This window comes from Notolepis coatsorum (assembly GCF_963971535.1).
Source record: "Notolepis coatsorum genome assembly, chromosome: 11".
Lineage (NCBI taxonomy): Eukaryota > Metazoa > Chordata > Actinopteri > Aulopiformes > Paralepididae > Notolepis > Notolepis coatsorum.
This window is the reverse complement of record NC_140175.1, coordinates 88,659,484-88,684,216: the sequence shown is the minus strand read 5'-3', so window position 1 is coordinate 88,684,216 and position 24,733 is coordinate 88,659,484. Positions and strand designations below refer to the sequence as shown.

Genomic DNA, 24,733 nt, shown 5'->3' with positions numbered 1-24,733 from the left:
TTCACTGGGGAACGCCTGGGGGTGTTGCAGAATTGTGGATTTGATGGTGGTTTTTGTTGTGGATCTATTGTGACTTGTCTTCTTGATCTGTGAAGCCCATGGGGGCAATTTGTTGTGATTACATTATACAAATACATTTGACTTGATTTGATATAATATTGTTGAAAGGATTGATAATATGTCCCCTTCAATGGTTTTCTTTTTCCATTGACCTCCACTATCAGCTAATACACACTAATCATTTCTACTTCCTATAGCTCAAAAACCCAAACCCTGGTGCAAGAAGTTTTGAGATGTACTGAAATGATTCCCAGAGAATTAACAAATCAGAGAGGCCATCTTGGGAGGCAAACAACAGGCGCTTGTAATCAAATAAGAGGTGCTCATCATTAAAAAGGTCCTCACCCTGTCCACCTTGATGATCTGGAACTTCTGCGTGATGTCCGCCGGGTTGGACGGCAGCCTGGAGCGGCCGGAGACGAAGCGCAGGAAGAGCACCCGCTCCTCATTGGTGAACTCCTCCAGGCTCTGCCACAGCCAGCCAATCAGCTGGTGGCTGTCGGTGATGTCGCGGTAGCGCACCACCTTCTTCAGCATCTCCACGGAGACCTCGGGCAGACCGCAGACCAGCTGCTCCAGCTGCCGCGCCGTCAGCAGGGAGAGGAGGGGCACGGGGATGATGGTGGACATGCCCTCCCTGACGGACGCCACCTGGACACCCGGGACAAACAGTGTGTTAACACCGCTTTACCGCCACGAGAGGGGAGGGAGAGGGCGTGTAGCTATCACAAGAGAGAGAGAGAGAGAGAGAGAGAGAGAGGAGAGAAGAGAGAGAGAGAGAGAGAGAGAGAGAGAGAGAGAGAAGAGAGAGAGAGAGAGAGACAGAGACAGAGAGAGACAGACAGAGAGAGAGAGAGAAAGAGAGACAGAGAGAGAGAGAGAGAGAGAGAGAGAGAGAGAGATAGACAGAGACAGAGAGAGAGAGAGAGAGAGAGAGAGAGAGAGAGAGAGAGAGAGAGAGAGAGAGAGAGAGAGAGAGAGGAGAGAGAGAGACAGAGAGAGAGATACAGAGAAAGATAGACAGAGAGAGATAGACAGAGAGAGAGAGAGAGAAAGAGAGAGAGAGAGAGAGAGAGAGAGAGAGGAGAGGAGAGAGAGAGAGGAGAGAGAGAGAAAGAGAGAGAGACAGAGAGAGAGATACAGAGAAAGAGAGAGAGAGAGAGAGAGAGAGAGAGAGATAGAGAGAGACAGAGAGAGAGACAGATAGAGATACAGAGAAAGAGAGAGAGACAGAGAGACAGATACAGAGAAAGACAGAGAGAGAGAGAGAGAGAGAGAGAGGAGAGAGAGAGAGAGAGAGAGAGAGAGAGAGAGAGAGAGGAGGAGAGAGAGAGAGAGAGAAAGAGACATACAGAGGAGAGACAGAGAGAGAGACAGAGAGAAAGACAGAGGAAGAGATACAGAGAAAGAGATAGACAGAGAGCGAGAGAGGACAGACAGACAGACAGACAGACAGACAGACAGGACAGACAGACAGACAGACAGACAGACAGACAGACAGACAGACAGACAGACAGAGAGAGAGAGAGAGAGAGAGAGAGAGAGAGAGAGAGAGAGAGAGAGAGAGAGAGAGAGAGAGAGAGAGAGAGAGAGAGAGAGAGAGAGAGAGGTACAGTAGACGGTTTTTAACCATCTGTTTTTGGGCGTGACACAATCAGTCACAGGGATAACGACCCCAGGTGACTCACAATCACATTGAATGACCGGTGAATGCGACTGCCCCTGAGAACAGTCTGTGCCGGTGTTTGCCCTTCCGTTGCGGGCCAGGCTCGGAGACACTGTACCTACCGCACGCAGTCAACCGTTCACAGACGCAAATGACCAGCAGGTCCACTCAGTGCCGTCATATTGCCTTTATATATATTAGGGCTGACCTCGACTAGTCGAATAGTCGACTAATCGATCGAAAGGAGCCGTAGTCGACTGCCAACATCATGATCTTAGTAAAAAAATAATTATCATTCTTTCCAAAAGCAGGCCTAGAAGCGTTGCTAAGGCTAATGGTGCTCATACCAGCGAGGCTAACTGCCTAAGAAAATGGGCACAGAGGCACTGAAAGAGAAGATTTCACCCATCTAATGAACACACTAGACAAATATCAAGAGGTATCCATCAGTGGACCAATTGCTTGGTTTCGCAGAGGACAAGAAGCCTTCAGTCGACTCCTTCAGACATTAACACTATGGCGTCCGTTCACGAGTATATACGTGTTTCGATTCCATGCGTTGTGGACCAGAGCCACGTATATACTTGTGGCAAGTTGTTATTGTTTTATTCCATATTTATAACGCTTATTAGGTCCCCGATTCACTTGCAGGATCTTTCCACATATTTGATTTTCGAAACATGCAGTACCGGCCAGATCCGCTTAGGGGCGCCATCGCTCCACTGCAGTATCATTATGGGATTTAAAAGAAAATTGCTTTTACAGTCCTGTGGGCGGATCATAGAGCCTTGATTCCAAACGAAGACCCTCCATCTTTGATCAGCTTGCCGAACGTATTCTTCAGCGTGGAATAATGGGATTTATGATTAGCCAATGTTCATATCGATCTACCAGAATCAGAATGGCCTGACGGTAGGATAATATTACCCCAAATTACAGCTGGATTGGACATTGTTTCATAACCTAACGTGATAGACTACTGACATTGGCTATCTGAACGCACACTCTATTGCTAATCAATAATACTGATCGGCGTTCCCCGCTGCCCCCATTTCATCCATAGATGCTCTGTAATAGTCCGGATGCTACGCAGTTTGTTTTATTTCATTTGTATATATACAGCAGAAATGGCGTTGGATATAACGGCGCCAACATTTAGCCTTTTTTGCAGCCTCCTGCAGAAAAGCCTAGACGAAAAGCGCGATATACCTTATATTCACAACGCTATAAAATGACAACCAACCAATGGATTTTTTTTTCTTTAAGCCATTATGAAGGCATGGTTTATGCACTCAAGTGACAATGAGAATGGACAGATAGCAATACTATAAATGATATATATATCTCTTACATCGGTTTGTTTATAATCCTCTGTCCTCTGAGGCCTAAATCGCCACAGGGCTCCGGTCGCCATAGTGTTAAGCAGCCCCCACAGCCCAAATGGAGTGATAGAATTTTTTTTTAATAATAATATTTATTAAAAAAAAAAATTAGCATTCGGGTGGGGGGTAGTCCACTACTAGTCGACTATCGGCAACTTTTGGCCAATCAAAGTCGTCTATATAAATCCTTAGTCCGGGACAGGCCTAATATATATACCGTAATTCTCGGACTATAAGCCGCGCCTTTTTTCCCATTTTTCGACCCTGCGGCTTATATAACGGTGCGGCTAATCTATGGATTTTTACAGCTAACAGCCACTAGGGGACCTCCTAAATCTATGGATTTTACAGGTTACAGTCCACCACCTTTAACTCTGACTCGCTCTTCTCTCACAGGCACACAGCTGCTGCAGCAGTGCACGCCTTGCCCCTCCTCCTCCCCCTCACAGACCCATGTCAACAAACCCTTACGGCAAGAGTCGAGTGCATGAGCAGCTCAGAGCTCCTCTTTCAACATAACTGAAGCATTAAACAAAATGACCCAGTCAATTATTCACTTTAGTTTAATACATGAGGCATTGTCTAACGTTATCTAGCTGGCTAGCTACTGATAGCTCCTGATATCAACGTCTGATATCATCAGTTTGGCATTTGTTTTTGCAGGTGCTGGCTAGCGTTGGCTAACTAGCTATCGTTCCGTGAGCTAACGTTAGTAACGTTACTGTTTAAACAAAAATGTTAATAAATGGGAGCTTCCTCAAACGGCTATCTCTTTCCCGACAATCCCCTCTGTGCACGAACCCTTACATATGGTAATTAAACATTAAAACACCTGTGGCTTATATTCAGGTGCGCCTTATAGTCCGAAAATTACAGTATATATATATAAGAATATAAGAATAAAAATCCACTGAACCTGGGAGTCCATCTCGTGCAGCCGGTACTCCAGAGCTTTCTCCACGTACTCCGTCCGGTTGGCGAAGGTCAGGGAGACGTTGCGACCTCCGGGGATCACGGGCACCAGCTTTCCGTCGGCACTGTGGGCCACGAACGAGTCCAGTGGGATCATCTGAGGGGAGAGTGGAGGGGGAGTAGGATTAGAGTGCTGGCAGAACACAGAACGTAATGCATGTTGGTTTAAAAATAGCTGCTCTCTGCCTAGTGTGCAGATGCACAGCAGCAGCAACTACAACAACAACGTGGTCTGTGCTAATAATAATAATAATAATAATAATAATAATAATAATAATAATAATAATAATAATAATTCATTACATTTATAGAGCGCTTTTCTAGACACTCAAAGCGCTCCCCACAATGTAGGGTGGAAATGTCCTCCTTCACAACCACTGGTAGCACCCAACCTTGGGCTACGCAGGCTCAATGGCTGCCATACACTGGCACCAGGCACACATCCCGGTGTATCTCACCACAGTGAAGTTCTCCTCGGTGATGCCCGTGTTGTCCAGGTGCAGGATGCCGTGGAGGGAGCGGTAGGTGAGCAGGTCCACCTCCTCCAGGTCGGGCCCCCCCAGGGGGATGGAGCACAGCTGCTTCCACACCCAGGGCGCCAGGTGGAGGTCCAGGGGCTTCTTGGTGCGGATGGCCACCGCCATCAGGATGCCCAGGAAACGGAACTGGACCATGTGGTCCTCCGAGGCGGCTGCCGGGTTCAGCAGGAACCTAGCAGAGTGCAGTGTGTGTGTGTGGGCAAACGTAACACAGTTTAACATTTGGGGGGAAAATGTGGGTCAAACTTGGGGGAGTGAATGCATTAACTATGGTCCATCTGTGGGGTGGACTTGTGGAACAGTCTGGAGTTAGAGCTAAAACAGAGTACTAACATAAATCAGTTTAAAAAGATGTACAAAAAATCTTTCTTAAATGGGTATCTGGAAGAGGAAGTGTGTTGATTGGGAGTATGTGTAAGATGTAAATAAAAAAAAAGAAGAAATTATGTACATCATATGGTATTTATTTAGTATATATATAATATATTACATATTTATAGGTATATTTATATAAATGTATTGGATTGTATAGAGATACAGCGTTTATACATATAATTAACAATAGATTAAATGATCATTTATGATAGTTAAAAAGGGGTAGGAATTAAAAAGTGTATACCTCTTCTCTTTTTTCGAACAGGGTAAACTATGATTTGTTTATCTGTTTCTCTTTATGTTGTCTTTTTTTATTATCTTTTGTATTATGTCAAATAACAGATATATTTTATATGTTTTTATACTTGTTCGAAAATATAAATCGTTCATTCCTTAATTCATTCATGGTTGGTGTCTATAAGCCTTTCATGGTCACATATGAAAGGTTTTGTATACTTTATCAAACAGACGTGAGTAGATTCTCATGTAGGAGTGAGGTGTACCTGTCTGTGTTGCTGCCTACATCAGTAGAGCTGTTAGGGGTGTGAATAAGAAGGTCCACCACAGCAGACTGCAACTCCTGGAGAGAACAGAAACACACACACACATGAATGCACAGAATCATCCATTACCAGAAGGTTTTCTCACCATTTCTTCATCCTGTTTTCCTGAAGGTTTGGATCCACCGAAGATGATGAATCCAGAACTCGAGGAGAAACTAATGCTCACTTTCAGACAGTTGATAGAACTTTAGAACCCGACTTATCTTTCAGAACATCACCAAATAATTCACTTTTATATAATTTAAAACAACCCTATGTCCCGCACTACTCTTAAAGGTTTGTGTACCGGTATTTCAGTTTGTGGTGTAATCCTGTGGAATGGCTTAGATGAAGAAACAAAAATTAGCAAGAACATTGTACAGTTCAAAAATAGATTTAGGAAAACTCTCATTGATGAGTACAAAAACGAAGAGCTCTAAAATAGTTATTTTATATATTTTATTTCTAGTTTTATGTATGATATTGTGAGGAAGGGGCAGGACTAGATAAGCATTTGCTTCCTTCTGCTCCTTGTCAAACTCATTTGTTTATCATTTAATGAAGAATGTAAGATTTTATTTAAAATTTGTTTCTTTAGTTTATCATTTTTATTGTGTTTTTTATATGGTTGATTGTTCGAGATAAAATAAACTCAACTCAACTTTTCCAGCGAGTGGCTACCATTGGTGGAGCTTATTCAACGTAAAATGGAGTCCCGCGGGAAGAAAATGTAAAGATAGAATGTATAATGTATATGTAATGTAAAGCGTATTTTATGGAGACAAGTTTATGCAAATTGTGGAGAATAGAGGCACACTTAGGGTTGCAATATTTCAGGAATATTCAAAGGTAAAAACTTTCCATGGGAATTAACAAGAATATATAGGAATTAACAAAAAACGAAATAGAAACACAGGCGTTATTTGAACAGGCTGTATTCGACTCTATTTACAGAGTCATTATACAGAAACATTAAACCTTTACCATATCATAAGCAGACATAATTAGAAACCCTTCAAATAGAAATACAAATCTACAATTTAGTTTTTAATTAAATGACTTGACTCTTTACACAGTATTATATTATGTGATTGGAGAATGCACTGTGCAGACAGAGGGTTGTAATTCTACTCAATCCCCACTAAATGGGATGCTGGCATCATGGAGGAGCGTTTGGCACATTGACCAGTGTGGGGTTGCAGTTCAACAGAATCTCCATGAGGCATAAATGGGGATATTTTAATCAAAACATAAAACCTAGAAGTGCCCTATCATGTGGGGGGGGGGGGGGAGAATCCTAAATTGCCAAGCTTAACTTCCCATGGCAGAATTCCCAGCATATTTCTGAAAAAAGCTTTGACCCTTTGCGACCGTGCGTACACTCATTTCTCATTCTTGACAGATTGATTCACAGACGTTTCGGCGCCCAGCCTTCATCATCATCAGACAAGCTCCTGACCACAGTGAATACGTCCACGGACGACCAAAGCAGCCCTTGGACGGGAGCCTTGGGAGGACACGTGGAGGCTGGCCATCCTCGGCCCCGTCGTGTAGCTCGGTGTCGCCTGTAATGTGAACACCACCCTGCGAGGCTTGTTCTCCTACCTGGCACATCTCCGTGATGGTGTCGTCAAACACCCCGCCGGCGTCGTCGGCTCCCTCCCCGACCAGCTTGACCTTCCAGGCTCGCGAAGGCAGGCGCAGTTCCAGGGGATTAAGGCTCACCACCTGCTTGGCGATCTGCACAAAGATGGGCTTGCTGGAGCGACCCCTATGTGTGGGAGAGGGAGAGGAACAATTTAGACATCGCACAGAGTATCTGACATCTTACCAAAAAATGTATTTAAATAAAATTTAAAAAACTGAAAGCAATATCATTCAGATTGTTAAGCAGCTCCTCATCGTTTCACCTTAGTTATTTCTAGTGCATGGTATAAACATCGACCCCACTACTGCACCGCTTTCCTGTGTAAAACACTTTTCTTCTTAAGAACCACTCCCTTTGTTAAGGTCATATATTTAATTTAATTTCAAACCTTTATTTAAACTCGAAAAGCAACTGAGGTTTCCCTCATTTATAGTCACGTAGAGTGTACATACAGAAATGAGCAAAGAAAGGCATATGAAGTCAGAACTATAAGACGAGGCAAAAAGCAAAGATAACAAATCAATTAAAACACGTACAACTTGATTGACAAAGGTTGGAGATCAGGGTTTTAACCCTTACTATCACACAACCGACGGTCGCCTTCTGTGTATTGTCGCAGTGAAAGGGTTAACCTTTTGGTAGTGTGGCAGTGAAAGGGTTAATGGAGGAGCATTTGGCACATTGAACGCACAGTGCAGTGTTACAATTCAACTTACCGTACTTTTCGGACTATAAGCCGCGGCTTTTTCCCCCATTTTTCTACCCTGCGGCTTATATAACGGTGCGGCTTATATGTGACTCGACGTGACCAAACCCGAAAATGTAAAAATCAAAATATAGCTTTTTTGACTGCATTGAAATGTTATTTATCTGTTCCCTTATTTGCTAAACTTAATACAACTTGTAAATGAGTTAATTCTTGTTATTTGTCCGACAGTATTGTGTCCCAATGCTAATTGCATATGGTAATTAAACATTAAAACACCTGCGGCTTATAGTCCAGTGCGGCTTATATATGTACACATCATTCAATTTAGCTGCTGCGGCTTATAGTCAGGTGCGGCTTATAGTGCGAAAAGTACGGTAATTTCCATGAGGCTAAATGAGGATATTTTTAATCAAAAAACCTAGAATTGCTCTATTATGTGTATACCCCCCCAGCCCCCCCCCACCCAAACTTCCTGAATCCTTTTTTAATGGATAATATATCCGCCAGCTCAGTGGAGATCCACTGATCAGCCCTTACCGGGTGGATAGATCCTCTGATCAGCCCTTACCGGGTGGATAGATCCTCTGATCAGCCCTTACCGGGTGGATAGATCCTCTGATCAGCCCTTACCGGGTGGATAGATCCTCTGATCAGCCCTTACCGGGTGGATAGATCCTCTGATCAGCCCTTACCTTAGAAAGCGCTCTGCCCTGTTTGCTCTCGCATCGCCAAGCTCCCCAGACTCACGCGATGGGTCCGACTCCCCAAAGTTTAAACGCCCTCGTCTGCGGTGCTCTGCAGCACATAACAGGATGATCATTCAAACGGCGAGTGTCATCGATGGAAATGCCGCTGTGAATGAGCCCCTCCTCACGGCGCTGCTGCCCGACCAGCCGTCTAACTCCGCCAGCAATGCAGACGCTACTCCTGCGGCTTTTCACCATAGAAACCTGGCCATCTACGACGGGGAATGCATCCAGGAACAGCCAGAGATCCTACTCATCGGAGATTCCATCACCAGGTTTTTGCAAATACCACACGGCATTACGTATTGTTTTTCCGGTTTAAAAGTAACTGACTTACTGGAGTGTACTCCCGAAATCATCGAGAGATATCCGTCCGCCCACACAGTTATTATTCATATCGGAGCAAATGACGTAATGGCTAGACAATCCGTTAAACTCCAATCTGACTTTGAATCACTAATACTCACTATTGAAAGCCTGGGTAAAATATGCATTGTGTCTGGCCCCATTCCATCCATAGGTCGTGGATCTGAGCGATTTAGCCGTCTGTTCTGGTTGCACAAATGGCTACAGACCCACTGTACTACTATAGGACTTTGCTATATAAATAACTTTGATCTGCTCTGGTCCAGGAAAGACCATTACAGACCCGATGGCATCCATCCAAACATATCAGGGGTAAATGTGCTAATACATAACGTCATACAAAGTATAGCATCACTGGCCTGACAACCAACCATATCTAGCTCTGTAGACTATATACAGAAGCAGCCTAAACTACAAAAAAACACGTTGAGTGTCATCCCGATTCTGATCACCAAAAGACTAATCAATTACTCATTATCACGTCCCATATGTAAATCTAACCTTATCAATATCAGTGTTCAACCACAGACTATCTCACACCCCACTACAGAACCCGTACAGCTAAAACTAGCACTGTTCAACGTTAGAGCGCTGAAACAAAAATCATTTCTGATAAATGAACTCATAGTAAAACATGGTGTACATTGTATGTTTTTAGTAGAGACATGGTTAGACAATATCACTGGTGTAGCAACACTGATTGAGACCTGCCCTTCCAATTTTAAATTCTATCAATCAAACAGACAGAGTGGGAGGGGAGGAGGAATAGCAGCAATCATCTCCACTCAATTTGTGTGCAATGATATTGACCTGGGAACATTTTTATCATTTGAATACCTTGCTATTGTATTGAAAACAGAAATGCCAGTAATATGTGTGACATTGTATCGACCACCAAGGTACTCGCCACTCTTCATACAGGAATTTTCAGAACTCATATCGATCTGCATTACCAGGTATGATAGAATCATTCTTAATGGAGATCTAAATATTCATATCAACAAAAAGGATGACCCCAGGGGTTGTGAGTTTCTGAACCTACTGGACAGTTTTGGACTGATGCAACATGTTCACGAGGCCACCCACCAACATGGCAACACTCTGGACCTACTAATAACAACAGGGCTAAACATTGAGAATATATCAGTAAAACAAATTCCAATTTCTGACCATTATTGTGTGTTCTATGGTACAAGCCTAATATTACATAAGACCAGAAGCGAATTCCTAGTTCACAGAAGGCTTCTGGACGCTAGAGCTGAAGCAAAATTCTCTAGTATGATGAAATCATACGACCAATGCAGTAAATCCTCCTTAAATCAGCAAGTGCAAAACTTCCACAACACCTTGTCAACCGTATTAGATACTGTTGCCCCTCTAAAGGTTAAAAAGGTAAAAACTGATAGAATCTCTCCATGGCTAAATAAAACCAATGTTAAAGATAACAAGAGAAAATGTAGGATAGCCGAGCGAAAATGGAGGAAACTCAAACTCACAGCTCACTTTAATTTATACAAAGACGCCATGGGCGCATACAATAAGGCAATACAACTTGCGAGAAAGGAATATTTTTCCAAAATGATCTCAGAAAATATGGGTAACTCGAGGGTACTTTTTTCCACCATTGACCGGCTGATTAACATACCACCCCCCCATATACCGCAGCAATCAGCCACAAAATGTGAAGAGTTCGCAGTTTTCTTTAATGAAAAAATATCATTGATTAGAGCAAGCATTACCGCTGATATGGATCTGGCTATGAGTGAAACCCCACCTGAGATAACTATGGGGGAATTCACATGTATTACATTACCTGACCTCTGTAAGATTGTCTCTGAGTGTAATTCCGCCACCTCCTGCCTCGATCCTATACCAACAGCATTTCTCAAGCGGGTGTTTGATAGTGTCTCAAATCATGTCCTTGAAATCATAAATATGTCTCTTCAAACAGGCACTTTTCCAGATGCATTTAAAACAGCTGTAGTAAAACCACTACTAAAGAAAACAAACTTAGATGTAAACGAACTAAAAAGCTATAGGCCAATATCGAACCTTCCATTTATCAGCAAGATATTAGAAAAGATAGTCTCAGTACAAATAAACTCCTTTCTCAAAGATAATAACATCATGGATGAACTACAATCAGGTTTCAGAACAAATCACAGCACTGAAACTGCCCTTACCAAAATAGTTAGCGACCTCAGGCTAAACTCCGATGCTGGCAAAGTCTCAATTCTTGTCCTATTGGACCTTAGTGCAGCGTTCGATACGATTGACCATAATATCTTGATCAGTCGTCTAGAAAGACTGGTTGGCTTTTCCGATCATGTACTAAATTGGCTCATAACATACATTAAGGGAAGAAGGTTCTATGTTAAGCTTGGAGACAATGTATCCGAGGAACATAACAGCAATTTTGGAGTCGCACAAGGAAGCTGCCTTGGTCCATTACTCTTCTCACTATATATGCTGCCCCTCGGGGACATCATTCGAGACCACAATGTATGCTTCCATAGTTATGCTGATGATACACAACTATATATCTCCGCAGAACCAAATAACACTACAGCCATACAGTCCATTACAAATTGTCTGTTAGCAATAAACAAGTGGATGAACAATAACTTCCTAAAATTAAACGAAAGCAAGACCGAAATCCTATTGATCGGCCCAAAAGCGAAAAGGGAAGTGCTTTGTAAAAACCTGGGGAGTCTGTCATCCTATGTAAAGACTGAGGTTACAAGCCTAGGTGTCATCTTGGACTCAGACCTGACCTTTAAGTCTCATATAAATAAGGCCATGAAAACGTCATTCTTCCACCTAAGAAACATAGCGAAAGTAAGACCTTTCGTAAATAAAAAGGATGCAGAGAAACTTATTCATGCTTTTGTATCAAGTCGGCTTGACTATTGTAATGCACTGTTCACTGGTCTTCCCAAAGCAACCATTGGGAAGCTTCAGCTTATCCAAAACTCTGCAGCTCGATTACTAACTCATACAAGGAGAAGAGAACATATCACTCCAGTCCTGGCCACTCTGCACTGGCTTCCAATAACTCATAGAATTGATTTTAAGGTCCTTTTCCTAACATATAAAGCTCTTAATGAGCAAGGCCCAAAATACATAGCAAATTCCCTAGTTAGTTATCTGCCCTCAAGAACGCTACGGTCTTCCACTACAGGTTTACTAGACACGCCCAGAAACCAAAAAAGGATAGGAAGTATGGCATTTGCCAACTATGCCCCAAAACTATGGAACACACTACCAACACACATCAGAAACGCCAGCTCTATACACATTTTTAAAGGAAAATTAAAAACGTACCTATACAGTCTAGCTTACAAATAGTTATGGCTTGGAAAAACCTGATGGATCCATGAGGCTAGGATAAGCCTTGTGGACCCAACTTTTTAGATGAAGGAACGGGTACATAGGAGACACGCCTCCAGTTTTTCAAAAGTTTTTGACACGCCTCAGCTTCTGAGCTGAAGGAGTGTTTTTGCGGACCTCCCAAACTTTCAAACTTTTTAGATGAAGGAATGGGTACAATAGGAGACACGCCTCCAGTTTTTCAAACGTTTTTGACACACCTCAGCTTCTGAGCTGAAGGCGTGTTTTTGCGGACCTCCCAAACTTTTAAACTTTTTAGATGAAGGAATGGGTACAATAGGAGACACGCCTCCAGTTTTTCAAAAGTTTTTGACACGCCTCAGCTTCTGAGCTGAAGGCGTGTTTCTGCGGACCTCCCAAACTTTCAAACTTTAGACTGTTTTCTTTATGCGTTTTTCTTTTTCTTTCTTTCTACCACAAGACGCGGCCACTGATGGGTCCATGGGACTTGGATAAGTCCTGTGGACCCAACTCTGGCCACTGACCACATGAGCGAACGGGTACATACGCACACAATACACGGCCACTGATGGATCCGTGGGACTTGGTAAAGCACTATGGACCCAACTATGACCACTGATAAAAACGTAACTACACTAGCATTATAAGACCTAAACATTGCTACCTACCATACAAGTGCATTGGTTTAGTGCATTTCCGGTTGCCACTGAGCGGAAATGTTTGTGCGGACCTATTCTCCCAAACTGGTAAGCAAATGACTGTTTTTACGTTATTTTCATTTTTACGTTACTATTATTATTATTATTATTATTATTATTATTTTTAACATTGATCTTAACTGATCACTATGACTTTATTGCTTTTATCGTTATATATGCCTATAATTGTGTACAGCACTTTGAGCTACATGACATGTATGAAAGGTGCTTTATAAATACTTACTTACTTACTTACTTACTTACCGGGTGGAGATCCACTGATCAGCCCTTACCGGGTGGAGATCCACTGATCAGCCCTTACCGGGTGGATAGATCCTCTGATCAGCCCTTACCGGGTGGATAGATCCTCTGATCAGCCCTTACCGGGTGGATAGATCCTCTGATCAGCCCTTACCGGGTGGATAGATCCTCTGATCAGCCCTTACCGGGTGGATAGATCCACTGATCAGCCCTTACCGGGTGGAGATCCACTGATCAGCCCTTACCGGGTGGAGATCCACTGATCAGCCCTTACCGGGTGGAGATCCACTGATCAGCCCTTACCGGGTGGAGATCCTCTTCACGGTAATCTGGGGGCCGTAGGTCTTGCCCTGCGTCATGGTCCTGCCGATGGAGCGCACCAGGGGCAGAGTGTTGACCTTGGGGGACAGCAGGCCCCTCAGCTGGCCCTGGACGATGGCCGACGTCCCTGAGCTGTAGCGAGAGGCAGACACCTGGAGGGAGGGAGGGAGGGCGGGGCGGAGGGAGAGAGGGAGGGAGGGAGGGTGGGGCAGAGGGAGGGAGGGAGGGAGGGAGGGAGAGTGGGGGGGAGGGAGGGAGGGGCGGAGAAGAAGGTTACAAGGTGAGAGAAGCAGAACAAAGGATGGACCACAGCTCATGCATTCCTGTCTGTGTGAGCATGCATGAGTGTGTGTGTGTGTGTGTGTGGGTGTTTGTGTGCATTTGTTATAGGAGAGGGTTGTTATACATCTTATACCATTTTAAAAAAAAATCTATTTTATTTTTTACCTTATTTTTTAGCACTCACGAAAATTGGTAAGTATTGTGTGATTTTGTGTGAAGGGCGGACTAGCAAAGTAAGATTTTCATTGTACGGCAAACTGTCTGTTTAACTGTGCACATGACAATAAGCAATCTTGAATCTTGAATCTCTTGAATCTTGTTTTATGTGTTAAGTGTTTCTTTTTTCACTGTATGGAGAGATGTGCTCGTCTGTATGTGTTGTTTGTTGCCGCCGGTGTACCTGGTTCTTGGGGTCCAGGTTCAGCAGCCTCCAGGACTTGTACATGAGGTCAGAGAAGTGGTAGAGCACCCTGAGGCGAGTGTTGAGCACCTCGGGACTGCAGTCCTTCAGAGCGTTGTACTGGGGAGGGATCTTCTGGGGCATCCCCAGCTGGAACCCAGAGACAGAGGCACCTGCGGAGCACAGGAGCAGTGGAGGTGACTAAAAGAGGAGGCACCGTTATACAGCGGAGGAAGGACTATAGAGGAGGCACCGTTATACAGCGGGGGGGGGAGGACTGTAGAGGAGGCACCGTTATACAGCGGGAGGAAGGACTATAGAGGAGGCACTGTTATACAGCGGGGGGGAGGACTGTAGAGGAGGCACCGTTATACTGCGGGGGGAGGACTATAGAGGAGGCACCGTTATACAGCGGGGGGGAGGACTATAGAGGAGGCACCGTTACACAGCGGGAGGAAGGACTATAGAGGAGGCACCGTTATACAGCGGGAAGGACGGACTATAGAGGAGGTACCGTTATACTGCGGGGGGGAGGACTATAGAGGAGGCACCGTTATACTGCGGGGGGGAGGACTATAGAGGAGGCACCGTTATACAGCGGGGGGAGGACTATAGAGGAGGCACCGTTACACAGCGGGAAGGACGGACTATAGAGGAGGCACCGTTATACTGCGGGGGGGAGGACTATAGAGGAGGCACCGTTACACAGCGGGAAGGACGGACTATAGAGGAGGCACCGTTATACTGCGGGGGGGAGGACTATAGAGGAGGCACCGTTATACAGCTGGGGGATGACTATAGAGGGCACAGTTACACAGCTGGGGGATGACTATAGAGGGCACAGTTACAGAGAGGGGGATGACTATAGAGGGCACAGTTACACAGCGGGGGGAATGTGGAATAAAAACGAACAGATACAACACTTGATTGTTCCATCACCTACTAAACAGGGTTTGCCAATGTTATGTACCAGGAGCCTGATCACTCCTGTGTCACTGTTCAGGCAGGCCTGATCACTCCTGTGTCACGGGGCATGCAGGTGAGGGCTGCCAATTAGCCAATTAGTGCTGATTGGTTACCTGCTGGGAGCTTTAAAGCCAGGCCTAGTAACACACATGCAGGTCGGTGCTTAGAGGAAGAGCTGTCAGGTTCTTCCAGTCCTTGTCCGTTGGGTTTACATTAGTACATTAGTTTACAATTACATTAATAGTTCCTTGATATAGTAGCACTTTGAGTTAGAGCACAGGGTTTTGGTGTCGGTTTGCACATAGGTTGCGTGCCCATGAGCCAGGGTCGTAACAGTTGGGCGCTCGTCCGGGATATTTACCCCTAGAAATTTGTTTGGTTTTTTTTTTTTGTGTTACACAGGGTGTCATGGTATTATGGTTTGGGTGGTGTTCGTTACATATGGTGTAACGTGGGGGCTTGAGCCATTTCGTCAAACAGGTGAGTATGCCGTATTTGTTTGTAATTTGATGTGACTACTTATGCTGTTAAAATATATAGTTTAGTGGGCACCACATGTAGATAGGGACATTATTTTCTGGTTGTTGGTTAGCGTCCTGTGCACCACATACTCCTGGGGCAGTCAGGGAAGGGATTAGCACCATCTGCTTGTCTGGTACCGTATCATGTACTGGACGGGTGGATGGTCAAGTATGATCTTTGGCTGGTAGCAGGTGTGGTTGAAGATGGTTAGGTCTACAGGGCATTAGTTTAAGGGTAGGTAGATTAGGGCGGCCGGAAAACACAGGTAGTGTGGTAGGGCTTGATTTAGTGTTTCTTAGGGTAGACATGTGGTGGGCCGGTTTTTTCTGCAGTTTAGACGTAGAAGCATATGTAGTCATATCAGGTTAGAAGGCGCACCTGTTTGGAATTATTTGTTGGATTTATTTTGTTTGTTTGAGTGTTTGGTGAGCATACCTGGTATGACACATCTATTTAGGGTGGGTGTGTTTTATTTTTTATTTTTATTTTTATTTTTTTGCAACCTAGAAAGGTGCGCTCCGTAGAGCTCACATTTCCACCGCGTTCCCTTCTGGTTGTTATTATTGGCATTTAGCATTATTCATGGTTCTTCAGTGGTTCTTCGTGGTTCTTCAGTGGTTCGTTGGGGGGGTCTTCGTGGTTCGTTAGTGGTTCTTCGTGACTGTGAGGTAGGGTGTGTAGCTTGGGGTGGCTGGTTCAGTGACAATGGCTTCCATCAGGGACTTTGTTGATCGCCCGTCTCATGACTTGTTAGAGAAGTTTTCCAAAGAACAACTGCTAGAACTTGCTGTACACTACAGGGTAGAGCTTTCTGCAGGGGAGAAACGTTTGAAGCCGTCTGCCTTGAGTGCGTTAAGGGTGTTACTCGTTAGGGAGCAGGTGCTTGAGGAGAGGGTGGAGGAGCCTCCTTCGTCTGGCGCGTCTCCGCTATTACCTGGTGTGGAGGGTGAGTGGAGGATAAGGGAGTTGGAGTTTAAGGAAAGGCAGCTAGAGCAAGAGCGTGAGGAGAGGAGAGAGGAGCGTGAGCTTAAGGAGAGAGAGAGGCGTGAGGAGCGTGAGTTTAAGGAGAAACAAATGTTGTTGGAGCACGAGCGTGCACAGAAGGAGCTTGAATATAAGCATGCTGCCTTGCAGGCGGGTGCTCTGCATCCAGAGTCACGTTTCGGGTTTGATGTAGGCAGGAATATTATGATGGTGCCACCATTTTTTGAGAAAGACGTGGAAAGATATTTTCCCCTTTTTGAACGGGTGGCAACCACATTGAAGTGGCCTGATACCGCCTGGATACTGCTGCTGCAATGTGTTTTAGTTGGTAGGGCACAAGAAGCCTACACTGCTCTGTCCCTTGAACAAAGTGCTGATTATGAGCTGGTTAAAGCTTCCATTTTGAGGGCTTATGAGTTGGTCCCCGAGGCCTATCGTCAGCGTTTTAGAGGTTATCGCAGGTCGGAGGGGCAGTCTTATGTTGAATTTGGAAGGGAGAAGGAGAACCTGTTTGACAGGTGGTGCACTTCTCAGAAGGCAGAGTCAAGAGAGCAGCTTAGGCAGTTGATTCTCCTAGAGGAATTTAAAAGAGGTGTTCCTGATACTGTTTCCACACATCTAAATGAGCGTAAGGTATCGAAGATAGGCGACGCCGCTGTCTTCGCTGATGAGTTTGTGTTGACACACAATTCCGTGTTTTTGGAGGACTACCGTGTTGAGTCCGGGGATAGGCGTCCTGTTCAGGGGGGCCGTTTCCCAAAACCTGTGTCTGCTGGTCAGTTAACTTCACCTCCTAGGCGGGGTGGTTCTGCTGGTGCAATCCCAGAAGGGATTATCTGTTTCTACTGTAAAGAACCTGGTCATATCGTTGCTGGGTGCCCGGTGCTTGAGCAGAAAAATGTCAGAACCGTGGCTCTGGTAGAAACCATATGCAGAACGCCTATGCCAACGTTAGATGGGGATGGGGGAAGTATCAAACGTGTGGACAAAGAGCTCGAGGGTTCCTCAAGGTTTATGATGAATGGATTTGTTTCCCTGACTAATGCACTAGAGTCCAAACAGGCTATAACAATTTGGAGAGATACCGGTGCTTTTCAGTCCCTCATTCTGGAGGGGGTTTTGCCGTTTTCAGAAAACTCTTCTTTGCATTCCGGTGTCGTTGTTCGGGGCTTTGGGGGTGGATTTGTGGATGCACCTTTGCATGAGGTCACGCTCAATTCTCCCTTAGTATCAGGCAATGTTGTTGTGGGGGTATGTTCTCACATTCCCATAAAGGGGGTGTCCTTCATTCTAGGGAATGATTTGGCTGGTGACAAAGTGTTGGCTACTCCGGTTGTAACTCCCATTCCTGTGGTTTCTGAGGTCCCTAATGAGCTGGCACAGAAACATCCAGGAGTGTTTCCTGTGTGTGCTGTGGCTCGGGAAATGTCAAAGGACAAAAGTGATGTTGTTGATACTTCGACTTGGGACATTACACTTAGTGACACAGTCTTTGTTGAATTAAAATGTGTACCTGTTGAGAATTTTGGAAAGCACACTGTGGATCTACCTCTGCATAATGATTCTCTTGATTGTGGCTTTGTGTTAGGCCCGGTGGTGAAACCAGAGTTGACATGCGTGCCGGAGAAGCATGTGGCAGGAGATGGTATGGCAGCGCAGTGTCTCAGGGTCTTCCCAGCCTGTATGGTGGCTGAGGCCACGAACTAATTGGAGGAGGAGTGTGGGAAGGATGCTATGAGAGGTGCTGTTGTTTCATGTGACACCGTTCTCTAGTTGGAGAGGCTACTAAGCCTGACTTAGGCTGCCAGCCTTCCCACAGTAGCTCTATTGTCCCTAATGTTTCACTTGTGGGCAGGGATGGTCCCAGTATGTCAGTTGATGATTCTGACATTGATCCACATGTCCACACTGATTCTCTGCCATGCACTAGGTGTGATGGTCAACCTAGTTACCTGTGTCCTGTGGAGCAGGAGCCGCCTTCGCGACCTGGTCTGTTGAGTGGCAGCCATTTTGATTTTGATCAGGACAATGTTATTTTGGGTGACGCCATTTTAGATGGTGTTCCAGACGTTTTTGTGACTGTCGTACTGCCATGTTCCAGGGACGGTGGGGCTGTACCTGAGGCGGTACATCCTACTCTGGATGTTCACGGTTTGCAGTATCCTGGACTGCCAGTGCCAGGTGGGATGGATATGGGCGCGGTGGTGGTATCAGTGATCTATGGTTTTTGTTTTGCTGTGTTCTGTTCTGTTGAGCGCAGTTCTCAGGTTGATTTTGGTTTGCAGTCTATTTTTGACAGGTCGGTATCGGTGGAGGGGCCTGTTGAAAGGGAGCATACAACACGGTTGGTGGTCGTGTTCGACAGGGGCCGACCCGCTATCACTGTTGTGGTGGTGGCCCTGACAACTAATGGGTCACAGTTGTTTTTTTTTGTTTTGTTTATGGGTTGTTGTGTGGTGGTTGCCTCTGGGGCAACCAGTTTGGTGGAGGAGGTGTTATGTACCAGGAGCCTGATCACTCCTGTGTCACTGTTCAGGCAGGCCTGATCACTCCTGTGTCACGGGGCATGCAGGTGAGGGCTACCAATTAGCCAATTAGTGCTGATTGGTTACCTGCTGGGAGCTTTAAAGCCAGGCCTAGTAACACACATGCAGGTCGGTGCTTAGAGGAAGAGCTGTCAGGTTCTTCCAGTCCTTGTCCGTTGGGTTTACATTAGTACATTAGTTTACAATTACATTAATAGTTCCTTGATATAGTAGCACTTTGAGTTAGAGCACAGGGTTTTGGTGTCGGTTTGCACATAGGTTGCGTGCCCATGAGCCAGGGTCGTAACAGCCAATAAGTCAGTATTACCCTTGATGGACTTTGAATGGGATCACATTTGTGATTATTGTGGCACAAGATTCTGTTGTCTAAACGGACGGTAACAAGCATTGGAGTTTTGGTTTGATATTACTTGTTACTGTGCAGTTCAATGCAATGGACATCAGTTGAATCAGTGTTTCTCATAAGTTGAAGAACCCCTGCATTTGACTATATCGATACCAGTGACAAGGAAAAGTCGCACACTCCTTTCCACACACTGTACTGTAGGGGTGGGAATCACCAGAGGCCTCACGATACGATAATATCACGATACTTAAGTCACGATACGATAGTATTGTGATTCAAAATATATTGCGATGTGCGCTATTAATATTGCGATATATTGCGATTTATTACCTTGTTTCAACTGCAAAGTAAAACTTTGTCAACATGTTTTATCTAATAAAATAAAGTTTTCAGTCTGTTCATCGCACTTCAATCATTTGCATTGCAGCAAATGGGATTTTCTCTAGCAGACAATGTCAACACTGTAATCTGTGTTGCATGTACCTGACAAACTGAACTGTTTATATTACAGTCATATTCCAACTTAACTGAATGCACACGTGTGCGTGTGGACTACTGTACTATTACAGGTATTGAAATGAACAATGCAACTTCCTTATACAATTTTTTTTTAAATAATACAAAAAAATACTTGGCGTCCTTGTATCGATACAGTATCGCCACGCAAAGTATTGCGATACTATACTGTATCGATATTTTCCCCCACCACTATTGTACTGTGACATTATTAATACACCAACATTTCAGCGGTATCACTTTCATCGGGGTATAAAGAGTGAAATGCCATGGGCTGTAAGGACTAACGGGAAGCGCATGACATTTGCTTTTTACACCCTGAGGAAAGGTCAAATATTGGTGCATTAATAAATGTCACAGGAAGTGGAGAGGAGTGTGTGACTTTGTCCTTGTCATCAATTGAACATCCATTAGTCATCACCGTTTTTGGGTATGTAGTGTATTAGCTTACTTTTTGAATTTATTAATATGGAAAGTTTCCTCATGATATTGTGATATTTCTTCCACTTCTCCCAGCAGCCATACAGTTAAACAGATGAAGCCCTACAGCTAAACAGATAAAGCCCTACAGCTAAACAGATACTAAACAGATACAGCCCTACAGCTAAACAGATAAAGCCATACAACTAAACAGATACAGCCCTACAGCTAAACAGATACAGATGAAGCTCTACAGCTAAACAGATACAGCCCTACAGCTAAACATATAAAGCCATACAGCTAAACAGATACAGCCCTACAGCTAAACAGATACAGCCCTACAGCTAAACAGATAAAGCCATACAGCTAAACAGATACAGCCCTACAGCTAAACAGATACAGCCCTACAGCTAAACAGATAAAGCCCTACAGCTAAACAGATAAAGCCCTACAGCTAAACAGATGAAGCCCTACAGCTAAACAGATAAAGCCCTACAGCTAAACAGATAAAGCCCTACAGCTAAACAGATAAAGCCCTACAGCTAAACAGATACAGCCCTACAGCTAAACAGATAAAGCCCTACAGCTAAACAGATAAAGCCCTACAGCTAAACAGATACAGCCCTACAGCTAAACAGATAAAGCCCTACAGCTAAACAGATACAGCCCTACAGCTAAACAGATACAGCCCTACAGCTAAACAGATAAAGCCATACAGCTAAACAGATACAGCCCTACAGCTAAACAGATAAAGCCCTACAGCTAAACAGATACAGCCCTACAGCTAAACAGATACAGCCCTACAGCTAAACAGATACAGCCCTACAGCTAAACAGATGAAGCCCTACAGCTAAACAGATAAAGCCCTACAGCTAAACAGATACAGCCCTACAGCTAAACAGATACAGCCCTACAGCTAAACAGATAAAGCCCTACAGCTAAACAGATAAAGCCCTACAGTTAAACAGATAAAGCCATACAGCTAAACAGATACAGATAAAGCCCTACAGCTAAACAGATAAAGCCCTACAGCTAAACAGATAAAGCCCTCCAGCTAAACAGATACAGCCCTACAGCTAAACAGATAAAGCCCTACAGCTAAACAGATAAAGCCATACAGCTAAACAGATAAAGCCCTCCAGCTAAACAGATACAGCCTACAGCTAAACAGATACAGATGAAGCCCTACAGCTAAACAGATAAAGCCATACAGCTAAACAGATAAAGCCATACAGCTAAACAGATAAAGCCCTACTGCTAAACAGATAAAGCCCTACTGCTAAAACAGATAAAGCCCTACAGCTAAACAGATAAAGCCCTACAGCTAAACAGATAAAGCCATACAGCTAAACAGATAAAGCCATACAGCTAAACAGATACAGATAAAGCCCTACAGCTAAACAGATAAAGCCCTACTGCTAAACAGATAAAGCCCTACTGCTAAAACAGATGTAGCCTGCTATTGTGTACAATTGTGTATGTATTGTGCTAAAGTGGTGTTTCCACAGTGGCAGGGGTAGACCAATGCTCTGTGTGTGTCAGGCAGGGCTCGAGACTAACACCGTCCCGTCGTCCCGGGGACGATCAAATATGTATTTGGGACGAACACAAATCCTGCCCGGGACGCAGTGGGGACGAAGAGGATTTATTTGGAAAATGTCAACTGCGCTGACTGTCAGTGCGCACATCACTGTCACTGGCAAAGGGTGCGCGTCTTCTGAGTGCTCGCTTTAGTTGACACTAGTGGCACAAGACCACTGCACAAGACCCGCGGACGTATAGAATGTTTAATAAAAGTTCCCGCGGTACTGGCCAACCCACGGACATATAGAATGTTTAATAAAAGTTCCTGCAGTACTGGCCATCAGTCAAGGGAGCACTCGCAAACAGATAACGTTAAACACAGCAGAAGATGGAAAACAGACAGACTGACCAACAGGGAACTGCATCCAACCCTGTGTGTGTGTGTGTGTGTGTGTGTGTGTGTGTGTGTGTGTGTGTGTGTGTGTGTGTGTAGGTGTGTGTAGGTGTGTGTAGGTGTGTGTGTGTGTGTGTGTGTGTGTGTGTGTGTGTGTGTGTGTGTGTGTGTGTGTGTGTGTGTGTGTGTGTGTGTGTGTGTACCTGAGGCTTTAGTGGAGACAGAGGGGGTGGTCCAGGCTGAGCTGTGGCAGCGCCCAGCAGAGATCTGTCTGATCCTCTTCCCCTGGAGAGACGTTACCAGGGTGGGCTCCTTCACTGGGCTGGAGTGACCCAGTCCCAGCTAGAAGACACAGACACACACACACACTCGATCAAAAAAACAGTAAGGAATGGTGCGGCAACCCAACACTATAAATTGAGGCTGTGTTTTAGGCTCTCTTCCATCTTCCTTTCTGTCCAGGAACAGTCATTTATCTCCCAGCTAATTCACACTCCACTCTCTGGAGACATGGAGAGAGAATGCTCGGTCTGCGGTGTGCAAGTCTCTCACCTGCCCCTCACAGTTGCAGCCCCAGGCGTAGACGTCCCCGGTGGAGGCCAGAGCCAGGACGTGCTCGCAGCCCACGGCCATGTCCTCGATGGACACCCCTTCCAGGGCCGGCACCGCCTGGGGACGGTTGTGGTTCTTCAGCATGGAGTCCGGCAGGCCGATGAGACGCTCTGAGGGACACCGTCAGAGAGCCGACAGCTGTTAAAGCCATTCTCTCTGCTGCCATCATCTTTTTCATCTCAATCTATACCTACCTACTAGGGGTGTAACGGTACATGTATCTGTACCAAACCGTTCAGTATGTGCTGTGTACCGAACGAATGCAACGGTAGTTAACCACTAACATAACTAACATATAACTAACATAGCATGTGCAGAACTTTTATTTGTGTGCAGAATTTATTTCAAAACTCCCAAGTTGACCCCTTCCCAAAATATATAATTGGCGCAAAGTGCTGAGTGTTCGTTCAACCCACTCACAACACTGAGAGCTTACCTGTAATTTAGCATAGCCTCATAGTGTGGCGAACACACACACACCCACTCTCTCTCTCTCTCTCTCTCTCTCTCTCTCTCTCAGTGCGTGAGGTGGAAGGGGCTGTCTCTCAGAGATCAAATTAATGATATGAAACAGGACCTGCATGACACTTTTTTCTCTATTCAATAACGTTTTACCCTGAGGGATGATTTACAATAAAGTTCTAAAACAGAAAAGTAGGCTACTTACATTCTTGACACTAGAACCCCAGCTGTAGTTTACATAGCTTGCATAAAACTGTCTTGAGGTTCCACAAGTTGATCAAAAGATGAGATGCTCAGAGTGCAAACCACTGTATTCTGGTTGTTGTTGTTGTTGTTGTTCATTATTACTTGCACGTTGTTCAGCTCAATGATGTTGCGTGTCTCCTATCCGCCATGCATACCGTTACACCCCTACTACTTTCACTACACTGTAATCATAGTAATCATAACAACCTACAGCATACTACTCTACCCATATAACTCTGTATGATAGCATGTATAATAGTGCTGTATACACCGTATATATATTTATATATCTATATTTATCGCACATATATATATATCCATATCGGTCTGAATATATCTACTTATACAGCTGCATATAACCCATATAACTCTGTATGATAGCATGTACAATATTGCTGTATATACCTTATACATTACGTATTCTTACCGTATATATATATCTATCCACATCTGTCTGTACATACCTGCATATAATCCTTTTTACATATCTGTAGATACTATCTATCTATATCTGTATATATCCCTTACTGGACCTATTCTTACTAGTTACGCTGCTGGCCAGTATGACTCACTACCATAGTGTCTTTCTACTGTAAAATATGGAATACAATATGTTAAAATAAGTGAGGGGAATGATATTAAAAAGATATTAAAATAAAAGATGGTATGACTGGAGACAGATCCACAACGACATACAGTACCTTGTCCAAAGGTGTAGACCTGTCCATCGTTGGCCAAGACCACAGAGAACTGAGTTCCACAGCCCACCTTCTTGACTCCCATATTACACAGCTGCTCCACTTTCTGAGGAAAAACGAGCACAAACCCCCAAAATTACATCCTCTTCAGCACAATGCAAGATGTTCCTCAATGCGTA

General features: G+C 44.6%; 1 protein-coding gene across 1 annotated transcript in view; it reads right to left on the bottom strand.

Moving 5' to 3' along the window:
- LOC311237389 (putative E3 ubiquitin-protein ligase HERC1) overlaps positions 1 to 24,733 on the bottom strand; it is a gene marked incomplete at its 5' end in the record, with an annotated part of 186,538 nt that overhangs the window by 10,193 nt on the left and 151,612 nt on the right. Inside the window, 10 exon segments of the mRNA XM_084325228.1 lie at positions 406 to 711; positions 4,025 to 4,177; positions 4,539 to 4,791; positions 5,498 to 5,574; positions 7,142 to 7,307; positions 13,619 to 13,788; positions 14,319 to 14,491; positions 22,740 to 22,878; positions 23,089 to 23,258; positions 24,558 to 24,660. Coding sequence (XP_084181354.1) covers positions 406 to 711; positions 4,025 to 4,177; positions 4,539 to 4,791; positions 5,498 to 5,574; positions 7,142 to 7,307; positions 13,619 to 13,788; positions 14,319 to 14,491; positions 22,740 to 22,878; positions 23,089 to 23,258; positions 24,558 to 24,660 — 1,710 coding nt within the window.